The 24896-nt window shown below is 43.5% G+C and overlaps 1 protein-coding gene across 1 annotated transcript in view; it reads left to right on the forward strand.

The window, feature by feature from the left end:
- TMEM132D (transmembrane protein 132D) overlaps positions 1-24896 on the forward strand; it is an 884961-nt gene that overhangs the window by 743764 nt on the left and 116301 nt on the right. The window contains exon 5 of the mRNA XM_070769354.1: positions 5789-5929. Coding sequence (XP_070625455.1) covers positions 5789-5929 — 141 coding nt within the window. The remainder of the gene's footprint in view (positions 1-5788; positions 5930-24896) is intronic.

A 24896-nucleotide genomic window follows, 5' to 3' on the forward strand; every position in this document is an offset into this window, starting at 1 on the left:
ATTTTGTTAGGTAAGCAGGAAAGCAGGATATGTACTGGATGAGTTACAAACTGCCTGTAACACACAGATCCATCTCTTGATGTGGTTTTCTTTTTTAATTTTTATTGAAATAGAATTAGTTTACAATGTTGTGTTAGTTTCAGGCATACAGCAAAGTGGTTAAATCATACATATATATTCTTTTAGAATCTTTTTTCATTATAGGTTATTACAAAATATTGAATATAGTTCCCTGTGCTACACAGTAGGACCTTGTCGACTATCTATTTTACATATAGTGGTGTGTATCTGTTAATCCCAAACTCCTAATTTATTCCTCCCCCCTTTCCCCTTTGGTAACCATGAGTTTGTTTTCTATGCCTGTGAGTCTATTTCTGTTTTTGACATGTTTTAGAGGGTCCCCCTTCAAAAGTAGTGTTTTCCTGTATCCATTATCTTCCTCTTCTCTGTTTTAAAAATAATGTTCAAGAGTGCACATGAAGAAATGACTGTGTTCATACACAAAATCAGAACCCTAGAAACAAGAGGAAATTTAAAAAAACAAACAAACACTCTAACGTTGATTCCAATCCGTCAGATCTCCATATGACAAAGTGTTTCACACTTAAGTCACAGCAGACTGTCAGGGCTGTGTGCATTTCCCTTACACACTGCCAGAGTGCTCCAGACCAATTCCTAGCATCACCGTCTGCCAGGATCTTTTGTTGAGATTGTCTGTCTGCACACACAGCAGGCTGGACAAGCCAGGGAATGGTCAGCTTGCAGGAGCTGATGGGTAAGACTCCAGCTCCCTCTCCCTTCCTGTAATTATTTTTAGCTGTTTATTTTGGTGTGTTTTCTTTTTTTAATTTATTTGGCTGCGCCACTAGGGTTCTTAGTTTGGGGCATATGGGATCTAGTTCCCTGACCAACAATTGAACCTGGGCCCCTTTCCATTGGGAGCATGGAATCTTAACCCCTGGGCCACCAGGGGAGCCCCTCAGCTGTGTCTTTTAGATAGCTTCCCCCACAGGAAAATATATGATAAAACATTTCAACATATTAAAATATGTAACATAACCAATGTGTTTCATCATAGGGATCAACCCCTGCAAGATTAAGCTCCAGCCCCCAACTCTGGTCGCTGGCAGGACATGCATCCTTGTTGGCTGCCCATTTTTCCATGTATCACTTCCCAGTCCCTTCTTGAAGTTTCCTGAGTCTCTGAAACAAATGGCTCTTGAATCCTCATTCCAGCATCTGTTTCTGGGGCCTTTCCAAACTAAGATGCGGGTCATCGTTTCTCAAGTAAAACGAGGACAGTCATTGTTGCCTGACAATAGAGGATAATGAGTTACATTTCAAAAAAGGATCTGCACCCTTACTCATGAGGTCGTCCCTTTTCCTGGTGCCACAGTCAGAGTCTCTTGCCCCCTCTTGCCCTCTCCTAGCCGCTGGTGACCCTCAAGTTCTGCAGCCGTGTGGTCCAATTCCCAGAAAGGACTTACTAGCAAGAACACAGTGTCCAGATGGCAGAAGACAAGCATGGAGCTACCAGTAAGAACTGAGACAGGGCTTTCTCAAGACATGCCTGCCTTTGTATCCGAGGCTCAGGGGCTGTGATAAGGGGAACTCACGTCAATAAGGCAACTGGGCCTTCAAGGGTTTTATGGAATCACATCTCAACCCACGCCAGGCCTCTGCAGGCACATTCACCACCATCTTCTTGTCCAGAGACTTTTGTGAGCCATCCACACACCAGTCACCTCCTGGAGAAAGTCAGCAATGCACAAGAGAAGGCTCTCTTCTTTTTTCATCTTTTTAAAAATTTTTTGCACTACTCAGAACTTTCTTTATGTTTCCTTCTTTCTTTCTTGTCTACGCTGGGTCTTTGCTATGGGACTGAGGCTTCTTTTGCTGCGGAGCATGGGCTCTCGAGCAGGGGCTCAGTAGTTGTGGCACACAGGCTTCATTGCCCCCATGGCATGTGGGATCTTCCCGGGCCAGAGATCGAACCCTTGTCCCCTGCACTGGAAAGCAGGTCCTCAACCACTGGACCACCAGGGAAGTCCCTCAGAACCTTACTAATACAAGCAAAAGAACCAAACTTAACTAATTCAAAAAAACACAGCAATAACGTTTTTTTTTTGTTTGTTTGTTTTTTTATAAGCAGTAGGGAATACATTGCTTTGTATAACCATGAAGTCCATGAATTATTGCATGGATTAGATCTAGGTTTCTTTTTTAATTTCTATTTTATATTGAAGTTGGCTTCCCAGGTAGCTCAGTGGTAAAGAATCTGCCTACTGATGCAGGAGACACAGGTTCAATCCCTGGGTCGGGAAGATAACCTGGAATAGGAAATGGAAACCCACTACAGTATTCTTGCCTGGAAAACTCCATGGACAGAGAAGCTTGGCAGGCTGCAGTCCATGGGGTCACAAAGAATCGGCCATGACTGAGCAACTGAGGCTGTGTTGGTTTCAGGTATACAGCAAAGTGATTCTGTTATACATATGCATGTGTCTATTCTTCTTCAAATCCTTTTCCCATTTAGATTGTTGCTGAATATTAAGCAGAGTGAAGAGAAGTTTCTTGATATCAAATAATCACACAGAGGAGGCAGGAAAATGCCAGGCTTGAAAGCTTGGTCCCTAATCCCCACTGAAATCTTGCAGATGGACTGATGCACTCTGTTTAGAGGATAAGAAAACATCCCAGACCTGTGGGCTCACAGCTGCTCAGTGGTTATCCCAGGGTCATTTCCCACAATGCTGACCTGACTGCAATGCATTCCAGGCCTTTTGAGTTTTATTGTTGGGCAGAGATGCTCTTTACTTTTCTACCACTGGTGTGCAAAATTGTTTTCCCTGAAGCTGATGTTCTAATGCTGTTTCTCTAGTCTGCTTTTTCCCTTAGAGATGAGCCAGTTTGGGCCCAAGAGTTAAATTGCATTTTTCCACTTCTTCTCGAAGTGTGAACAGTTCCTTTTGATCTCTACCCTTTAGAGTGGAAAAATATGGCTGGCCTTTTTCCTCCCCAGAGGCAGCGGGAAGTAGCAACACCATGCTGATTGGCTTCCTTCATTCTTTTACTATGTTTGTACCCAAAATAAAATAAAAATCCGCTGGAAACCCACAGGGGAGGGGAAAAAAGGTGCATAAGGAATGGGGTATTTGGAGGCCTATGCATATTCAGACAATTTGAGGCATAGTCTTTGAAATTCAGGAACATTACAAACTGTAGTCTTGTCTTTTAGAATTAAAGAAACAATATATATATACACACATATATATCCATGTATGTGTGTATATATATATATTATCATATCCAAAGGCTAAGCCAAATGAACTAATTATAAAATGAACTGAGTCCTATACAGGAAAAGTAAAATCTTACATAAGAAATAGAAAGTTAACATAAGGAAAACTGTTATATAATTTTAAGCTGATAAACTTCTACGCCTTCTTCTGGCATACAGCTAAATGGGCGTTTTTGATTTCACATGAAAACCAAATTAACAAGAATCTCTGCAAGCCTGTCTCTAAAAGACGTAAAAGGCTTCCTAAATAGGTCCTGAGGCCCGTCCAGACGTGGTGTTGCTGTACCCAGGCTCAACCGGTCAAGTTCAGATGAATAGAAGAAACTCGGCGTGCACGCTGACATAAGATCTCTTAGGAACACGACTGACATGTGATGAATGGGGGTTGAACAGAACTCGAATGTCTTGTTGTACAAAGATTGAGGCTTATATGGGAATTTTTATCTTCACGTGGTTAGAGGAGGTGATCCTTGCAGAGAAGAATGAGATTCCTATTGCTTGAGGCTCAGTGTTCTCCACCTGAGAAATAGGCTCACAGGATCCCATAGGACTGCTCCAGTTCACAAACCGCAAGAGTGTGAGAGTAACCCTAGAAGGCATAGGCTTGTTGGAGGCAGAAGTGCGGAGTGAGGATTCTTGCTTAGTGTCCAGGAAAAGGTGCGTGTGTGCTCAGTCGCTGAGTCGTAGCCTACTCTTAGCGACCCCACGGACTGTAACCCACCAGGCTCCTCTGTCCATGGGATTTCCCAGGCAAGAATACTGGAGTGAATTGCTCTTTCCTTCTCCAAGGGATCTTCCCAACACAGAGAAAAAGTACCCATTGCCAAGAAGAGAGAACTCAGGCAGACAAATGTCATATGATATCACTTACACGTGGAGTCCAAAAAAATGATTCAAATGAACTTACCTACAAAAACAGAAATAGACTCACAGGCATAGAAAACAAACTGTGGTTACCAAAAAGGAAGGCAGGGAGAGGACAAACTAGGAGTTTAGGATTAACAGGTACACACTACTCTGTGTGTGTGTGTGTGTGTGTGTGTGTGTGTGTGTGTGTGTGTGTGTTAGTCGCTCAGTCGTGTCCGACTCTTTGCAACCCCATGGACTGTAGCCCTCCAGGCTTTTCTGTCCTTGGGATTCTCCAGGCAAGAATATTGGAGTGGGTTGCCATTTCCTTTTCCACTCGACTATATGTAAAAGAGATAAACGACAAGGACCTATTGTATAGCACAGGGAACTATATCCAGTATCTTGGAATAACCAATAATGGAAAAGAATCTGAAAAGTAATATATATATACATATATGAATCACCTTGCCATGTACCACAAATAACACAACATTGTAAAGCATCTATATGTCAGTAAAAAATAAAAAATTAAAAGGAAGGGACCTACGCACAGAAGGCTAACATACAGAACAAGGAGATGAAGATGCTAGTGTGGGTTCCAGTTCCTCCCTTGCTGGGTCCTTCTCCATGCTTTCCACAGGCTCTGGGTGAGGTTCTATTGAGCAGGAAGCAGAGGCAGCCCCACAGAGCTTACCATCTAGAAGGATGAAAGGATTGAACAACTATAAGGAATAGCAAAACTGCAGTGGTATCAGATGCCCCAAAGGAGAGCCCATGCCTTTCTTTCCTGGGCTCTGAGGGACTGTCATGTTCTTGGCTCTGAAAGCAAATAACAGAAGCAAACAGGGAGGTCCTAAAGGACACATGTTGAGCTGAGCTCTGGAGGAAGTGTTTAGCAGGGAAAATGCATGTTGGGGTGAGTGTGTGTGTATGAGTGTTGTGCGTGTGTGTGTCACATTGATGGGGCTCTGGGGGTGTCACTGAGGTCATCATAGCATTCCAGACACATACAGAGGCTGGGATAGCCTTGGAAAAGTGACAGGAAGTGAAAGAAAGCAAGAGCCACAGCATACAGAGTGACAGTCTCTCAGTCTCCTTATGTCCCGCACATTAGGCATCTTGTTCCCTGGCCAACAGTTGACTGTTTACATCGGAATCCTTTTGTGTGAATTTAGACCAATTGGAACATGAACACGTGGACTCAGGGGTTGAACATCCTGGGTTCTACTTCCACCTCCACCTTCGCCATTTCTTAGCTGTGTCAAGTAACAAAACCTCTCTGTGCCAACCACATAGTAGAGCAAATCTGAATGCACGTTAAATGATTCTGTGAGACTTCATAGGTCCATACTTATACAGTGCTAGGACAGTTCTTGGTGCATGATGAAGTTTGTCAAATACAATATTCATGATGAATTTGCTCCCCCGCCCTCTGCATCCCATACCCCTCTCCATCATATTCAACCCCTCAAAAGTCTGGGTGATGGAGGAACATTACCTGGGCCACCATGATCCCTTGGCTGGTGCAGAATGCCAGGCTTCCTGAACCTGAGTGGGGGCAGCTTCTTCACAGGGAGCCTGAGGGAAGGCGATCTACACGTGTCTGGATGTGATGGCAGAATACGTTTGCTCTTCCAGGAGGCGGAAATCCTGAACACAGCCATCCTCACTGGGAAGACGGTGGCCGTGCCCGTGAAGGTGGTCTCTGTGGAGGAGGACGGTGCGGTGACAGATCTCAAGTCCGTGGAGTGTCGATCGTCTGATGAAGATGTCATTAAGGCAAGTTGACACCCCCGGCTCCCTGCAGAAATCCACTGTTGAGTCAGCATCAGTGCTCGTCAACCGGCTGGGATCACAGAGTCCCCCGAGATCCCCCATCCCCCATCCCACTCTGGTTATCCTGCTGCTTCCATTCCCTGCCTGAGATTAGATCAGGATGAGAAGGACATGGTGCTTCAGGGGGTGGTGGGGAATGGTAGTCCTGGTCAGTGATGATCCTAACCGTCTGTGTTTCCAAATGCTGTGACCTCTTCCTTGCCCCCAGGGAGGATGGCCGAGGGATGAGGGACCACCATCCAAATAGAGCTTACTGTCCCCCCGCTCACCGCATCGGCTGGGAAGGGGAGAGAAGGGAGCATCAGAAACTAGGTTGATGTGTATGCCGCCACGCTCTAGGATGATTTCATAGCACAAAGGTTTTTGGAGGATCAGTGAGAATTCACAAGTGGCTCCACACCCCTAGCTAACCAGTAGGATTCTCCATGAGTTAGGGATGGGGTGACCAGTTCCCCCATCCCTGGTTTAAATGCTGAAGACTCCCTCCTTCTCTCTGGCTGCTTCTTTCACCTTTTAAATTGAGTGCAAAAGTGATCTAAAACAAAGGCTTTTGGGGGGATGCGATGCCTGGGGAGGAAGGGGGTGCCTAGTTTGCTCTGCCAAGCAGCTTGTAGTGTGATGCCAGTCAGCAGGGGAAAGGGTTTGTCACGCTGTCGCCACCCACTGTGCAGACAGAGCTTCCTGGCACCTCCTCTGAGCCAGCCTCCCAGCAAACGCCCCCATCCTGGGAGGGATGCAGTGGGGAGGGCGGGGGCCTCCCATCCTTGTGGTCCCAGGACTCATCAGAGCCACCAGCCTTCCTGCCTCTTCTGCTCAGGGACTGAAGGGCCTCTCTGACCCCATGTGAACCCCAGGTAGCATTTCCACCCACGAGAAGGCAGTGGACAAACGCAGATTGAGTCGTCGCTGAGCTCTGGGTCCAGTTTCAGATGCTGGGACCACAAGTTAGAGGCACGGCCCTGTCCTTAGAGTCTCAGAGAGAAGGCAGTGCTGTGAGAAGATGACCGAGCTGTGTGACACATTATACAACACATCCCACCCTTCATTCCCTTCACCTCAGTACATGGCACATTCATCTTCCCAGTGGCTCAGACCAGAATCTTGGCACATCCTTTAAACCAGTGTCTTAGCACATCCCATATTCCTGGTTCTCTCTCTCTCCCCACATCCAGTCCTTCAGCAGTTCCCGTTGGCAGTGCTTTCTAAACACACCCAGGAGCCAAGCAGTCCTCACAGCTACCACCCCAGCCCAAGCCACCATAACTCTCCTGGATCAAAGCAGTGACCTTCTTGTTGGCTTCCCAGTGGCCTCCTGAGGCAGCTGAGGTGATTCATGTGGAAGCCTAGTGATGTTATTCCTTAGCTCAGAACCATCCACTGGCCTCCTCCCACCTCAAAGGTAAAGCCAAAGGGTTTACCAGGACAGGGGAAGTACAGCCCAGCCAGCTATGCCTGCCTCAACTCAGACCTCACTCTGGTCATGCTCCCTCTCACCACCTCTGTTCCAAGCACTCTGCAGATTTCGCTTTTCCTCTAACAGTTCAGACATCCTTCTGCTCCGCAAGCTCCTAACTCTCTTCCCCTCGATGGTTTTCAGGCATGCTCAGCCCTTTATCTTCTTGCTAAAGTCTTTCCTAAGCAAGTTTTATATATATATATATAATATATATGATATATATATTTATATAAATAAATTATATATATATCATTTGATATATATGATATTATTTATTTTATTCTTGGCCGTGCTAGGTCTTTGTTGGTGTGCCCCGGCTTTCTCCAGTTGCAGCAAGCAGGGGCTACTCTTTAGTTGTGCTGCATAGGCTTCTCATTGTGATGACTTCTCTTGGGGAGTGTGGGCTCTAGGGCCTGCAGGCTATGCTCAGTATTTGCCATTCCCAGGCTCTAGAGCACAGGCTCAGGATTTGCGGGGCAGAGGCTTTGTTGTTCTGCAGCACGTGGGACCTTCCTGGGCCAGGGATCAAACCTGTGTCTCGTGCATTGGCAGGCAGATTCTTTACCACTGAGCCACCAGGGAAGCCCCCTGAGTAAGTTTTGCAAAATTTTGTAAAAATCATATGCCATTCGATCTAGCTCATTATTTACTTTATTTAGCTTATATTTATTAAGCGTATTATTTAGCTTATTATTATTAAGGGTCCTCTCCATCATGGCTCCAGGAAAACACTAAGGAAACTCTGAAGATGAACCTGCAGAAGAGGAAGATCACGGAAACCATACATACCCCTGGGGAGGTCTGCTGCTTAAACCTGCACCAGCTTCCAGTTTGCAACGTTGTGGGTGGCATTTTATGTTCCAGACAGTCTCTGTTGGCTATTTATTATGAATTAGGTAAATCATCCACTGTGAGTTTCTTCCAGTTTGCGCCGCTTTTAGGAAGTACTACTGATTCCTACAGTAGATAGGGAGCTTTGTCCTGCAGCTCCCATTTTCCTTTTTTCTGATAACAATAACCGGATATTCTCTAAAAATCCCTCCACCGAATTCGTACACGTTTTTTTCCTTTTTTTGCCCCCAAATTCTTTATTTTGTTTTTTTAAATTTTTATTGGAGTATAGTTGCTTTACAATGTTGTGTTAGTTTCTGCTGTACAGCAAAGTGAATCTGTTATATGTATACCTACATATGCTGATTTTTAGATTTCCATCCCATTTAGGTCACCACAGAGCACTGAGTAGAGTTCCCTGTGCGATACAGTAGGTTCTCATCAGTTATCTATTTTATACACAGTAGTGTGTATATGCCAATGTCAGTCTCCCAATTTATCCTACCCACCCTTTTGGTATCCATACGTGTGTTCTCTACATCTGCGTTTCTATTTCTGCTTTGCAAGTAAGTTCATCTGTACCATTTTTCTAGATTCCACTTATAAGTGATCCACGGTATTTGCTTTCCTCTTTGTGACTTAACTTCACTGTATGAGAGTCTTGAATGTTTTACTTTTTAAAATTTATTTAAAATTTTTCTTCCAGTTTGATTGGGTTATCATTGATATACAGCACTGTATAGGTTTAAGGTGTCCAGCATAATGATTTAACCTGCGTACGTCATGAAATGATGATCATGATAAGTTTAGTGAATGTCCATCACTTCACGTGGATACATAATTGTGTGCTCAGTCAGTCTGAGCCTGCCAGGTTCCCCTGTCCATGGGATTCTCCAGGCAATATTGGAGTGAGTTGCTTCTCACTCCAGGGAGATACATAAATAAAGAAATAGAAAAAAAATTTTTTTCTTGTGATGCTCACTCTTAGGATTTTCTCTCATAACAACTTTTACGTGTAACATACAGCAGTATTACTTCTATTTCTTATGTTGTACATTACATCTCTAGCACCTATTTATCTTATAGCTAGGAGTCTGTCTCTTTGGTTGCCTTCATCCAATTCCCTCTCACCTCACCCAACGCCTCTGATAACCACAAATCTGATCTCTTTTATATCTGTTTGTTTTTGAAATATAATTGACCTGCAACACCATGTTAGTTTGTGTTATGCAGCCGAGTAATTTGAGATTTCTATATATTTCAAAATGATCACCACGGTAAGTCTAGTCACTATGTCATCACACAAAGATATTACATAGTTATTGACTGTATTCCCATGCTGTGTATTTCATAACCATGCCTCATTTATTTTAAATCTATGCAATTTAAATAGTATGGTGTCCAACCCAGCTTCCAGTGGCCATGTGACCCACAGTGGCCAATCAAAGCACTGCATCCATCCAGAGACTTTCATTGGCTCAGGGGGAGACACAGTATTCAATCCCAATCAATGGGAGGCAATCCTGAGACTTTGGCTGAAATTCCTGTAAGAGAACATTTTCTCTCCTTTTGTTCTTACTCCTTATCCTTGAGAGGATATGCCAGAGTTATTAAGTTCCTTTTTTTTTTTTGGTTGCCCTGAGTCTCTGTTGCTGTGTGCAGGCTTTCTCTAGTTGCTGCAAGTGGAAGCTCCTCTTCACTGCAGTGCATAGGCTTCTCACTGCAGTGGCTTCTCCTATTGCGGAGCACGGGGTCTAGGCACACAGGCTTCGATAGTTGCAGCACATGGGTTCAGTAGTTGCAGCTTGTGGGCTTAGAAGCTGTGGTGCACAGGCTTTGTTGCTCCACAGCATGTGGAATCTTCCTGGACCAGGATCAAACCCATGTCCCCTGCATTGGCAGGCAGATTCTAATCCACCGTACCACCGGGGATGTCCAGATTCCATCTTGAGAAAGGAACCTGCCAGGGAATTAGAAACAATAGAGGAAGCCAGAACCACTGTTCAGAAAAACCAGGAACTTATGCTACTGCTCAAGACCTCGAAGCCCACCACACTACTCCCTAAACCTAAACCAATGGAGTCCTTTTTTGTGTAAAGCAATTTCTGTTTATCTTATAATACCAGTCACCAAAGAAGTCCGGGTTTATATATGTGCCCTAAAGAGTACAGAATGACTTGGGTCGTCTCGGGAGTCCATGAAATCGTTGTCAGAAATGCAGAGGCTCAAGGAAAGTGGAAAACCTTTTCAGTTTCACGTCCATCCACAGGCCTCACCGCCTGGTGAATAACTTGAAAATCAAACCCCACAGCCTGCACAGCTGTCACCGTGCTGCTCTATGAATCACAGGTGCTGAAGGAGAATCACTTGGTGTAGATAATGTTTTGGTGCCATTTGGAGGCCCTTGAGAAAGAAAGCCAAGGAATCCTTGGAGAAGCATCTCAACACCTGCTCAGAGGCTCCTGGGAAATCTCTGAGCAGTAGGTCTGTCTTTAAAGCCCATCTCCCCATCCCCTACATCTTTTTATTTTCATTGCTTTATCTTCTTTCCCTAGCCAGAGGCCCAATAAGCTCTTGCATTCTCCTCCCTCCATACAAAACCACCTCTCAGGAGATCCACTGGAAAACTCATTTGGTCTGAATAGTAAATTACATGAAGGCATGTTACCTTGTGTCTCCCAAGGCTGCTGGGTTTTTAAGAAGGCAGCGGGTCCCTCACGGATGCATTTCAGATATTGATGAGAATATCTATTGTGATTCTTAGGAGTTGGAAATAACAGGAAATTCCACCCACACTGACTTAAGTTTAAATAGGAAAAAAGTGTGGCTGACGTCATTGGAGAGTTCAGTCAGAACTAATTTCTGAGGGTTTTGTTCAGAACCACAAGAACATTCTTTCTCTCTTTCCCACCCCCTCACATATAGCCACACTTTCTTGTGGGTGAGTTTCATTCTGACAGAGGCTGCCCTTGTGGGAGCAAAATGGATGCCTCAGAACCGATTCAAATCCAACAGGAAAGAACCTACATCCTCTGGGCCAGTCCAGTGTAAGTCCTGGGATATGCTCTCATGGGACCTGTTTAGGTCACCTCCTTATCCTTGAAGCTCAGAGAGCCTAAAACACCAATTGTTCAAAGCCTACATCACTCCAAAGGACACAAACTGATAAAGGAGGGGTTGTGGGGAGAGGGGCAGGCCCTCCCCCGCCCCAGGAACTCTGCGTGCTCTTACCACCGAAGACGGTGGGGGCCTTCGAGAAACAGAAACAGCATATACTGCAAGGGTCGCTAGGAGTCGGACACGACTGAGCAACTTCACTTTCACTTTTCACTTTCATGCATTGGAGAAGGAAATGGCACCCCACTCCAGTGTTCTAGCCTGGAGAATCCCAGGGACGGGGGAGCCTGGTGGGCTGCCATCTCTGGGGTCGCACAGAGTCGGACACGACTGAAGTGACTTAGCAGCAGCAGCAGCAGCAGCATGCAGCCACTTATGACTGGCAGAGCTATGGAGGTCAGGGACCCTTAAGAGCCCCACAGTTGCCCTGTGGGAAGTGGCTGTACTGCAAAGCCAAACTACACTTTTACACATAGCAGAGAAGACTGATTTGGGCTCAAGAGTCACTCCTGAAATGCTTGCTGAGTTTTTTTTTTTTTTTTTTTTTTTTCCTTTAAATACGGACATGAGAGTTGGACCATAAATAAGGCTGAACACCAAAAGAATTGATGCTTTTCAATTGTGGTGCTGGAGAAGACCCTTGAGAGTCCCTTGGACAGCAAGGAGATCCAACTAGTCAATCCTAAAGGAATTCAACCCTGATTATTCATTGGAAGAACTGATGCTGAAGCTGAAGCTCCAATAGTTTGACCCCCCTGATGCACAAAGAGCTGACTCATTGGAAAAGGCTGGGAAAGACTGAAAGCAGGAGGAGAAGGGGACAAGAGAGGATGAGACTGTTGGATAACATCACCAACTCAATGGACATGAGTTTGAGCAAACTCCGGGAGATAGTGAAGAACAGGGAAGCCTGGCGTACTGCAGTCCATGGGGTCTCAGAGAGTCGGACATGACTTGTCGAACATGAGTTAATGACTGAACAACAGTTGATTTACAATGTTGAGTTAGTTTCTGTTGTACAGCAAAGGTATTCAGATATATGGTAATAGAATATAGAGAGATACATATTTTTATAGATATATAGAGAGATTCTTTTTCATTTTTTCCATTATATGTTATTATAAGATATTAAATATATTTATCTGTGCTATACAGTAGGATCTCATTGTTTATCTCTTTTATATATAGTAGTATGTATCTCCCAGGGATGGGGGAGCCTGGTGGGCTGGCATCTATGGGGTCACACAGAGTCAGCCATGACTGAAGCAACTTAGCAGCAGCAGCAGCAGCAGAGTGTATCTCTAACTCCTAACTCATCCCTCCCCTACCCAACATGTTCCCTTTGGTAATCATAAATTTGTTGTCTCTATCTGTGAGTCTGTTTCTGTTTTGCAAATAAGTTCAAAAGTTAGATTCCACGTATAAGTGATGTCATGTGATATTTGTCTTTCTTTTTCTTTACTTAGTGTGATAATCTCTTGGTCCATCCGTGTTGCTACGGATGACATTATTTTATTCTTTTTTTAATATATTCCAGTGTATATATGGGCTTCCCCAGTGGCTCAGAACGTAAACAATCTGCCTGCAATGCAGAAGACCCAGGTTCAATCCCTGGGTTGGAAAGATCCCCTGGAGAGGGAAATGGCAACCCACTCCAGTATTCTTGCCTGGAGAATTCCATGGACAGAGGAACGTGGTGGGTCCATGGGGTCACAGAGTCAGACAGGACTGAGCCACTAACACTTCACTTCAGTGTATATATACCACATCTTCTTTGTCCATTCATCTGTTGGTGGACACTGAGTTGCTTCCACGTCTTGGCTGTTGTAAGTAATGTTGCTGTGAACATTTGGGTGCATGTATCTTTTCAGATTAGATTTTTTCTCTGGATATATGCCCAAGAGTGGGATTGCTGGATCATATGGTAGCTCTATTTTTAGTTTTTTAAGGAACCGCCATACTGTTCTCCATAGTGGCTGCACCAATTTACATTCCAACCAATAGTGTAGGAGGTTTCTTTTTTTGCTGAGTTGTTTTTAAAGCGTTCATTAACTGCTCCTAAACAGACAAGTATCTTCCCCAAATGACAGAAAAGTCCTCTGTTACCAGTGAAGGGAGGTCAGCCCCTGCACATCGCAGCTGGATCCAGTGAGCCTGCTTCAGCATCTTCTAATACTCTGACAGCATCAGGACCTACCCTGCTTTCCAGCAGAAACTCACAAGGGTTGGAAGCTGGGCTTAATCAAGCCTGACGTGTTCTCCCAAGGCTGATCCAGGCAGAAGTGTTCCTGCCACAGGAGCAGACCGCCGCTGCCAGGGGAAGGAGGGTGATTTCAGGACTGGAATGAGACACTTAACAACCCCAAGAGAGGAAAGGAGTAGCAGAGATTGCCTCCCCAGCGGGGCGCTGTGCTGTGGGCTGCAGGCTATGGCTTGTCCTGGCGGTGGCCTTGCTCCAGAGGAGGAGAGAGGGATAGTGGGGACCCTGCCCACCATGCAGCCCACTTTGGGGACCCCTGCTGAACTTCCTGTCACCTGATCAGCCACAGAGAGAGCCACGAGGAGAGGGCATCCTCTTGAGTCCCTTCTTTTTTTTTTCTCAGTCTGCTGATCTTTTACTGGGGCTCATCATTTTTGTCCCCTCCCAGAGAGAAGTGGCTTCTTTTTTTTTAGTTTTATTTACTTACTTGGCTCTTTTGGGTCTTAGTTGCAGCACATGGGATCTTTGTTGCATTATGCAGGCTCTTTCATTGTGGTATAAAGATTCTCTCTAGTTGTGTCCACGTGGGCTTAGTTGCTCCATGGCACGTGTGATTTTATCTCCCCAACCAGGGATCAAACTCACGTCCCCTGCATTGCAAGGTGGATTCTTAACCACTGGACCACCAGGAAAGTCCCCCAAGTGGTTCCTTAAATACCAGCCAAGGAATCGGGAAATCGTGTGCATTATGCCTGTTCGATCAGCCCTGCTGCCTCCTCTGCAGGCTCTCCCTGTGTTACTTGCAGGGGAAGAGCTCCTGGGAAGAGGTTCGGCTGTAGGACATGGCATCCTCCAAGAAGGAGCGTGATGCTTTTCAGGCACTGATAGAGGCGACGCACTTTTCATTTGGTGAACACATATCCCTTGAGTTCCTTTATTGAGCAAGGCTGTTAGATTAGAATAACCTCTCAATACTCCCCTTCTTCAGTCCATCTTGCACGTAATGGGTAGTTATTTGTTGCTGCTGTTTCCTCAATATCATTTTTTAGCATTTGTTCTTTTTAAATTTTATCTTTATCAAAGTATAATTGATTTACTATGTTGTGTTAGTTTCAGGTGTACAGCAAACTGATTCAGTTATACGTATACATGTGTGTGTGTGTGTATCAGATTCTTTTCCCTTGCAGAGTTTTACAAAATATTGAGTATAGTTCCCTGTGCTATACAGTAGGTCCTTGTTGGTTATCTAGTTTATATATAGTAGTGTGTATCTGTTAATTTTCATCAAGAGGCTTTTGAGTTTCTCTTCACTTTCTGCCAAAAGGGTAGTGTCATCTGCATATCTGAGGTTATTGATATTTCTCCTGGCAATCTTGATTCCAGCTGTGCTTCTTCCAGCCCAGCGTTTCTCATGATGTACTCTGCATATAAGTTAAATAAGCAGCCTTGACGTACTCCTTTTCCTATTTGGAACCAGTCTGTTGTTCCATGTCCAGTTCTAACTGTTGCTTCCTGACCTGCATACAAATTTCTCAAGAGGCAGATCAGGTGGTCTGGTATTCCCATCTCTTTCAGAATTTTCCACAGTTTATTGTGATCCACACAGTCAAAGGCTTTGGCATAGTCAATAAAGCAGAAATAGATGTTTTTCTGGAACTCTCTTGCTTTTTCCATGATCCAGCGGATGTTGGTAATTTGATCTCTGGTTCCTCTGCCTTTTCTAAAACCAGCTTGAACATCAGGAAGTTCACAGTTCACATATTGCTGAAGCCGGGCTTGGGGAATTTTGAGCATGACTTTACTAGCGTGTGAGATGAGTGCAATTGTGCGGTAGTTTGAGCATTCTTTGGAATTGCCTTTCTTTGGGATTGGAATGAAAACTGACCTTTTCCAGTCCTGTGGCCCCTGCTGAGTTTTCCAAATTTGCTGGCATATTGAGTGCAGCACTTTCACAGCATCATCTTTCAGGATTTGGAATAGTTCAACTGGAATTCCATCACCTCCACTAGCTTTGTTCGTAGTGATGCTTTCTAAGGCCCACTTGACTTCACATTCCAGGATGTCTGGCTCTAGGTCAGTGATCACACCATTGTGATTATCTGGGTCGTGAAGATCTTTTTTGTACAGTTCTTCTGTGTATTCTTGCCATCTCTTCTTAGTATCTTCTGCTTCTGTTAGGTCCATACCATTTCTGTCCTTTATCGAGCTCATCTTTGCATGAAATGTTCCTTTGGTATCTCTGATTTTCTTGAAGAGATCCCTAGTCTTTCCCATTCTGTTGTTTTCCTCTATTGAAGAGGAACTCAAAAGCCTCTTGATGAAAGTGAAAGTGGAGAGTGAAAAAGTTGGCTTAAAGCTCAACATTCAGAAAACGAAGATCATGGCATCCAGTCCCACCACTTCATGGGAAATAGATGGGGAAACAGGGGAAACAGTGTCAGACTTTATTTTTCTGGGCTCCAAAATCACTACAGATGGTGACTGCAGCCATGAAATTAAAAGACGCTTACTCCTTGGAAGGAAAGTTATGACCAACCCAGATAGCATATTCAAAAGCAGAGACATTACTTTGCCAACAAAGGTTCGTCTAGTCAAGGCTATTGTTTTTCCTGTGGTCATGTATGGATGTGAGAGTTGGACTGTAAAGAAGGCTGAGCACTGAAGAATTGATGCTTTTGAACTGTGGTGTTGGAGAAGACTCTTGAGAGTCCCGTGGACTGCAAGGAGATCCAAACAGTCCATTCTAAAGGAGATCAGCCCTGGGATTTCTTTGGAAGGAATGATGCTAAAGCTGAAACTCCAGTACTTTGGCCACCTCGTGCAAAGAGTTGACTCACTGGAAAAGACTCTGATGCTGGGAGGATTGGGGGCAGGAGGAGAAGGGGACGACAGAGGATGAGATGGCTGGATGGCATCACTGACTCGATGGACGTGAGTGTGAGTGAACTCCGGGAGTTGGTGATGGACAGGGAGGCCTGGCATGCTGCGATTCATGGGGTCGCAAAGAGTCGGACACGACTGAGCAACTGATCTGATCTGATCTGTTAATTGGGCTTCCCAGGTGTCTCAGAGGTAAAAAATCCACCTGTCAATGCAGAAGACATAGGAGACATGGGTTCGGTCCCTGCATCAGGAAGATCCCCTGGAGAAGGAAATGGCAACCCACTCCAGTATTCCTGCCTGTAAAATCCCATGGACAGAGGAGCCTGGTGGGCTAACGTTCATGGGGTCCCAAAGAGTTGGACATGGCTGAGTGACTGAGCACACACATCTGTTAATCACAAATTCCGAATTCATCCCTCCTCCCCCCTTCCTTCTCCCTTTGATAACGATAAGTTCATTTTCTATGTCTGTGGGTCTATTTTGTGTATAAATTCATTTGTATCTGTTTTCTTAAGCTTCCGCCTGTAAGTGATATCATATGATACTTGTCTTTCTCTGCGTGGCTTGCTTCACTTAGTAGGATAATCCCCAGGTCCATGTATGTTGCTGCAAATGGCCTTAGTTCATTCCTGGCTGAGTAATATTCCATTGTATAAATATCCCACACCTTTATCCACTTATCTGTCAATGAGCATTTAGATTGTATCAGTGGTTATTTAGAAAGATGTTAATGATAACCCTGTATGCGAGACAGCAAAAGAGACACAGATGTATGGAACAGTCTTTTGGACTCTGTGGGAGAGGGCGAGGGTGGGATGGTTTGGGAGAATGGCATTGAAACATGTATATTATCATATGTGAAGCAAATCGCCAGTCCAGGTTCGATGCATGATACAGGATGCTCGGGGCTGGTGCACTGGGATGACCCAGAGGGATGGAATGGGAAGGTAGGTGGGAGGGGGGTTCAGGATGGGGAACACATGTACACCTGTGGCGGATTCATGTCAATGTATGGCAAAACCAGTACAATATTGTAAAGTAATTAGCCTCCAATTAAAATAAATAAATTTATATTTAAAACAAAAACAAAAAAATAAATAAACCTCACATATAGGAATAGAATCTGTAGCTACAGAGTGGGGTGAAGCCACCTGCTGGATGCAATGTCTGGACCTCATATTTGTCCCCCCCCCCCACCATCAGTAGAGACACTCTTGGATGCAAATGAAGCAGCAGAAGCAGAAAAAGAGCCAATAGGCTGCACGGCATCAACTCTGCCTGTACAACTACTGGCATCTCTCTTCATGTGGCAGCATCCTATTTGGACACCAAATAACAGTGTTCCTTCCCTGAAGTTGACTTACTAGTGTCAGAACATTTTTATTGCTTGATTGAGAGTAAATGTTTCAGCTTAGAGAAAACAGAATTTCTCTTCCTCAAACCTGGACCCAGTGTTTAGACCCTGATTCTCTTCCTTTCTATCCACTTGCCAGTTTCTAATATATAAAGCATCATTTCAGAGTTGTCAGTAGGTCTTGACTCCTGATCCAGGTTAAACATGAAAAGTATTATAATAATAATAGAAATAGCAATGTTTTCATGTATCCTGGGTGTTCATTACACAGCAGGTAACATTTCTTTGATCCTCACTATGACCCCAAGAAATAGTGTTGTTTTTATCTTATATTTCAGATAAGAATATTGAGGCACCCAGAGGTTTTTTGTTTAAACTGTGACAAAATACATATAAGATTACCATCTTAACAATTCCAAAATGTACAGGGCAGTATTGTCAAGTATATTCACATTATTGAGCAACCATCACCACCATCTATCTCCAGAACTCTTTTCTTCTTGCAAAGCTGAAATTTGGTACCCATTTAAACACTAAGTCCCAATTAAGCACTAATTCCCTCTGCCCCGGTAGCCTCTATTCTACTTTCTGTCTTTGTGAATTTGGCCACTCTAGGTGCCGCATATTAGTGGAATCATACGGTATTTGTCCTCTGTGTCTGGCTTATTTCACTGACTGTAACATCCTCAAGGTTCATGCATGTTTTTGCATGGGTCAGAATTTCCTTCCTTTTCAAGGCTGAGTCATATTCCATCGTAGGGACAGACCATTTATCCTTTCATCCATCAGTGGGAACTTGGGTTGCTTCAGCCTTTTGTCAACTGGCTGATGTGAACACACAGTTTTTTTGTTTGTTTCTGGGGTGATTTTGGGGGGGAGTTTTTTTAATGGGTAGGTAATTTCCAAATGAAATAAGATACTAAAGCATTAATTATTGAATATTGGCTTCCCTTTGCAGAGAGATTAAAGGTATCTAGGAAACTGAAGGTACTTAGTGCCACCCTGAGATATTCTCTAAAGAAACCACATGTTTAAAATCGTACATGCTCAGGATTTTCTAAGACTGGATTAAATCTGGTTGGATTTTTGTATTTCTAAATGGATTTTGTTGAGAGTGGACTAGGGCAAGATTTCTGCCTGCAAAGTTCTCTTGGAAGATGAATGCACAGAATTTTAACACATCATCAGAAACCGAGATCCATGATACCCATTTCCAAGGCCTGTTTTGCTTTTGCTTCTATCGCTCATCATTCGGGATATGGGTTGGCAAACTATGGCTGCCATGGTAACAAGTTGGGAATGTACCATCCATTTATCAGTGCTGCTTTAGCACTGCTGTGGCAGACTTGAGTAGCTGTGAGAGCAATCACACAGTCCGCAAAGCCAAAAATGCTTACCATCCACTTCTTTACAGAAAATATTTGCCCACCTCTGTTCAAGGACTCTGATCAGGCTTTCCTTCTGTGAGTGATCATTTACCATGGCACATGGAAAGCCCACACTCCCAGTCAAAAATAACTCCTCCACACATGGATGCTTGCAATCCCTCCAACAAGACATCATATTATTGGACTAACCATTCATTCTCCTGCTCTCCTTTGTCAAACTGAACATACTTCTGGGAGAGACTGTGTATATATCCCTCCCTGAAAATTTTGTCAGAATGAACTTGCTTAGATCAACTTTGCTCTTTGGTAGTCAAAATCAGGACAAGCAGAGATTCTGCCTTTTGGGGAAATGGGATAGATTGGGTCGGAGAGGGCAAACCAACCTTGCCTTCCATCCTGGGTTAGCCAAGAGCAGCATCAGCAAACATACCTCATACAAAATTCTCAGCATCGCCAGTCAAATATAGCACATCTTTCTATTATGTTCAGACATTCCTGGGAACTCTTCTCAACACCATCAATCATGGATTTAAGAGATGAAACCTCTTCATCATCTTTGACCTAGAATTTACACAAAGGATCTCGGAAAACATTTAGACCAAGGATCATCACCCCAGAAAACAGGATCCACACAATAACTTAAACATGTAAAGGAGATAGGAAATAGTAGAGACTTCAGCAAACTGAGCAGCATATATCCTGTCTAAAGGTGCAGCCAATGCCACATCCTGTGTGATTATTGCATGGTGGACACATGGGGCTTAAGAGTTTGGGCTCTCATGTTTGGGCTCTCATCCAGATTGTCTGGATTTAAATCCTAACTCTTAATAAATGAGATCAAGTCTGGATACTTAAACTTCCTTTTCCTCAGTTTCTTCAGTTGTAAGATGGATATAACATTCTTATGACAAATTTGATTCTGCACTGTGTTGGGAAAGCAATCTATTAGAGCCACTTTGATCACTTGTATATTTGTTTTATAAGTAGAAATTTGCCTCTGAGCCACAGTCTTAACTTCAGGAGTATCTGCACAAAATCTTTTCAAGTTTCATTTAGAACTTAATAAGTGGGGTCAAGATTAGAAGGTAAAATGAACTTTCCACAACTTCCTCAAGCATGTTACTGCCCTTGATTTTGTCCTAAAACTACTCTCCAAAACTACCCCCAAAACTACTCTCAACTCATCAGTGAAAGTATTCCTTTAGAAATGTAAGACACATCACATCACTCCTCCACTCAAAATTGTCCTGTGGCTTCTCCATTTTCTCAAAATAAAAGCTAAAATGCCTTACAATTGCCACTAAGACCATCCAATCTCCCTGTCCTCCCCCATGGATCTTCACCACCTGACCTCATTTCCTGCCTCTCCCTTCAGCCAGACTGCCTTCTGAAGATTGCAGAGACCTTGCAGGCATGCTCCCACCTAAGACCTTCAAACATCTGCTGTCTCTTCTACCAGATCCACACAAAGCTCACCCTTTCACTTCCTTCTTAGCTCCAAAGTCCCCAGTTCACAGGGCAATAAGCTGGCTCCATCACTCCCCAACTCTCCACCCCCACTTTCCTGGTTTATTTTTCTTCCTGGAACTTAATCACCATAACCTTGTTCATCTATTCGCTGTCCACCTTTATGAGGCCAAGACCTTCTTGGTTTGACCATTGATGATTTTCCAGTACCTAGAGCAATGCCTGCTGCTTTGTCAATAACTGTTGAAAGGAAGGGTCTAATCTACGGAGTCACAAAGTGGATGAGGGAGAAGAGCTCCATCTCTCTTGGTTGTGACGTGGAAGGTTCGGATATCCAAGGGAAACTTCCCTGCAGTAGGAAAAAATCAGCAAGTAACCCAGCTCAGCATTCTCCTCTTTGAAGTGAAGAGACACCTATATATTCATTTGTGCAGCAGAATTTCTCCAAACCTTTATATGAAAAAGCAAGATCATTTAAAGGATGGTGGGTGGGAATTTTCTCCAGGACCAAGAGGAAACATGCAGGAGTTCCAATAGATGATGGATAATGAGTTGATGGACAGCTTTCAGTATTGTATTTAAATGGCTCTGTTAGTTTGACTCAGAAAACAGTAAAGATATGATGAGAGTGGCTATAGAGAGAATAATACCTTGGCTGTAAAGGCAAGGTCAGAAAGAAAGGGATCCAGCTCCATTTCTACTCCTCCATATTTTCTGTTTTCCTCATGAAGGAGGAACTGTGACAGCTAATTAGGATTCTTTGGCAGCTTAAATGGTAACAAGAAGCCAGGGGCTGAGCGTTCTTTCTCAGACACTGGGTAGGCAATTAGACTGTGCAGGAGAATTGCACACTGTTACTTCCAAGATGCTAAAGATCAAAATGACAGAAGTCAGATGTTAGAAGTCAAGCAATACATTTGTGGTCCAAAAAAACCCAATTTAAAAGATTTTCAAGAGTAATTTTCACTTTAGGTGGATGCACCTTTCTTTAGACTTTAACTCTTAGGTAAGATGTGACTCTGTGAGGAATGTGGTTATCCTCAGTTATTTACATGTTAGGTTTGGAGACATTCTAGTTGGGGGACTTTTCTGACTTATTTCTATCTTCCTGGACTTAACTTAGAGTCTGGCGTATAGCAGTTTCTTAATAAATAAATGGAATGAATCAATGGTAGAATAAACACAGATGTGTATTGAGCATTGATAAACATCCAGTGGGGCACGAAGTACCAGATCCTCTCCGTTTCCTTGCCATAGCATTTTCTGTTACACTGTCTTTTTGTGAACACACATACTTGATGAAATTTGGATTTTGGATGTGTTGTTTGCTGGATGCCAAGAGGCATCATCTGTCTACACCTGGAGCCAGATGTTCATTACGAGCTAAAGGTTTCTTGTTGAGCACTGCCTGGTCAGGCAGAAGCCCCAGTTGCAAGCATAGTACCTTCCAGGATTCTAAAATGCCTATAAGGGTGAGAGTAACTAATTCCCCTCCACTTCTTTCTATTTTTATTTGGAATATAATTGCTCTACAACATTGTGTCAGCTTGTGCCATGCAACACCGTGAATCAGCCATATGTATACACGTATCCCCTCACTCTTGAGCCTCCCTTCCACCTTCCCATCCCTGCCCTCTGGGTCATCGCAGAGCACTGAGCTGAGCTCCTTGAGTGCTATACAGCAGCTCCCCACCTGCTATCTGTTTTACTCATGGTAGTGTGTATATGTGAATGCTGCTCTTTCAGTTCACCACCCTTTTTCTTCCCCCTCACCATGTCCACAAGCCCATTGTCTGTGTCTGTGCCTCTATTCCTGCCCTGAAAATAGGTTCATTAGTACCATTTTTCTAGATTCCATATATATGCAATAATATATATATGATATTTATTTTTCTCTTTTTTGACTTACTTAACTCTGTATGGCAGGCTCTAGATTCATCCACATCACTTTAACAGACTTGATTTCATTCCTTTTCATGACCAAGTAATATTCCATTGTGTACATGTGCCACATCTTCTTTATTCATTCATCTGTCGCTGGACATCTAGGCTGCTTCCAAGCCCTGGCTATTGTAAACAGTGCTGGTCACTCAGGGCTTCCTCGTGCCCACCTGGTTGTCAGAGGTCCCCCACCAGCACCTGGTGAGTGTCCTAGGTGTGGGGAGACACTGACCCTGTGTGTTTCCTCTCTGCCATCTTGGCTCAACCTCCCTCCATTTCTGTGATAGAAATTATTACTTTGACTTACAATTCTGTGACTGAAAGTAGATTGTTATATGAAGAAGGAAAACATATTGATAACAGGTGAATTAAGGCATGAGTTATAGGTCCTAAGCCCTTTTAAATCCTCTGAGTTAATGCTCAGACATTTAAACACTGTCCTATACAGAGTGCATGTTGTTGGCACAGAGCCTTTGCACTCTTCTTTTGAAACCCAACATAAGAACGATGGTGTTTTGCATGGTGATTTAGGAGTCAAACCTCCATTGGTAGTAAAATGAGGCATACAGCTAGCAGCTCGCACATCACATCTAAAATGGATGTGAGTGTACAACACACTGCTGTGATTCAAATCCCAACTAACATCAGAAACTCTCATCAATGAAGACAGCAGGAGATAATTAGTACCAACCCATCAATACATCTTTACCTTCTGCTTCTACAGAGTTAAAATTAATAGAGGGCAGAAATGATGGCAAAAATGTACATACAAAATCCGATATTTGATATTATACTTAGCCAAAAGTTGTGGAGTTTGTTTTTTGTTTTTTTCCATTATTTGTCTTTCCAGGCCTGGCACTGAGGGTTTCTGCCTTATAAGAACTTGACACAAAGCCTTGACTTTAATTTTAGGGTGAGTTACAGAAGCTTCTGCTGGCTTTTCCCCGAGGGAATGATCTTTGATCCAAGAAGAGGAAAGAAAATGCCAGGAGCATAATGAGTGTTTGTGACTGAGACAAAAACCCAGCTTGGGGCCCTTGCAAGTAAAACTAGGGAGTCAGATTTCTCAGTTTGGAGGCAGTGGTCACAGTCAAGGAGAAGAATCAGTGTGGTTTCAGATCCCACATGCAGACCTTCTTTGGACCCTCAAGTCTCTGAGCAACACTGAACTGGCTGGAGTGTTCAGAGATCTATCCTGGGTCCCAGGCCTCTCCAGTCTGGGCACAACTCAGGCCATAAGAAATAGCAGAGGCCAGGCCAAGTAATGCTCAGGTATTGATGAAAACCAGAGGTAAGCATTCAAGCCACCACTCTCCAGGGAAATATCTTTTTTTCCCCAGAGTCAGATTAAGACTCTAGAGGCCCAAAGTTCAGAAAATATTGTGGAGGCTACCATATGGTATTCAAAATTAAAACTGCACTGAAAGGCTTATAACTAGTCTAATGAAGAGCTTAATTATAAACATAAATCATTCAGCAAATAATTACTGAGTTTTTGATGCACAGAAGGCATGGTTTTCAGGTGCTGTAGATTCAGGAGTGAGCAAAACAGAGTCCTGCCTTCATGATTTCAAGAGGAAAAAAGAAAATCCTATTTTCACGTATATATTCTATATCCCCTATATCTTATACATATTTCTTCACAAATATAATTTCATATACTTTACAGAAGAGTAAAGTAGGAGATATTTTCTTATAAATTTTATATCTGATACAACCTATAATATATAGTTTCATATATAAGCAGACATGGGCTTCCCAGGGGGCATTAGCAGTAAAGAGCCCACTTGCCAATGCAGGAGACATAAGAGACATGGGTTCGATCCCTGAGTTGGGAAGATCCGTGAAGGAGGGCATGGCAACCCACTCCAGTATTCTTGCCTGGAGAATTCCATGAGCAGGAGCCTGGTGGGCTAAAATTCATAGGGTCACAAAAGTCACACGACTGAAGCAACTCAGCACACACCCACGGGTAGGCAGATGTATATCCTGTATATACACTTTCATATATATGTAGTTTCACATATATGGTTTTCTCCATGGAGGTTAAAAATAGGATATATATGTAAATATCCTGTTTGCATATTGTTTATTTACAGATGCATATTGCATATATATATATATTCGATATAATCTATCTATATCCTATAGAAAGTTTATCTTTTTTAATCAATTAATTTTAATTTTTGGCTAAGTCAGGGTCTTAGTTGTGGCATGTGGGATCATGTGTCAAATCATCATGGTTGTATACCTTAAACTTACACAATGTTACA

Source organism: Bos indicus, chromosome 17 (assembly GCF_029378745.1).
Source record: "Bos indicus isolate NIAB-ARS_2022 breed Sahiwal x Tharparkar chromosome 17, NIAB-ARS_B.indTharparkar_mat_pri_1.0, whole genome shotgun sequence".
In the NCBI taxonomy this organism is placed as follows: domain Eukaryota; kingdom Metazoa; phylum Chordata; class Mammalia; order Artiodactyla; family Bovidae; genus Bos; species Bos indicus.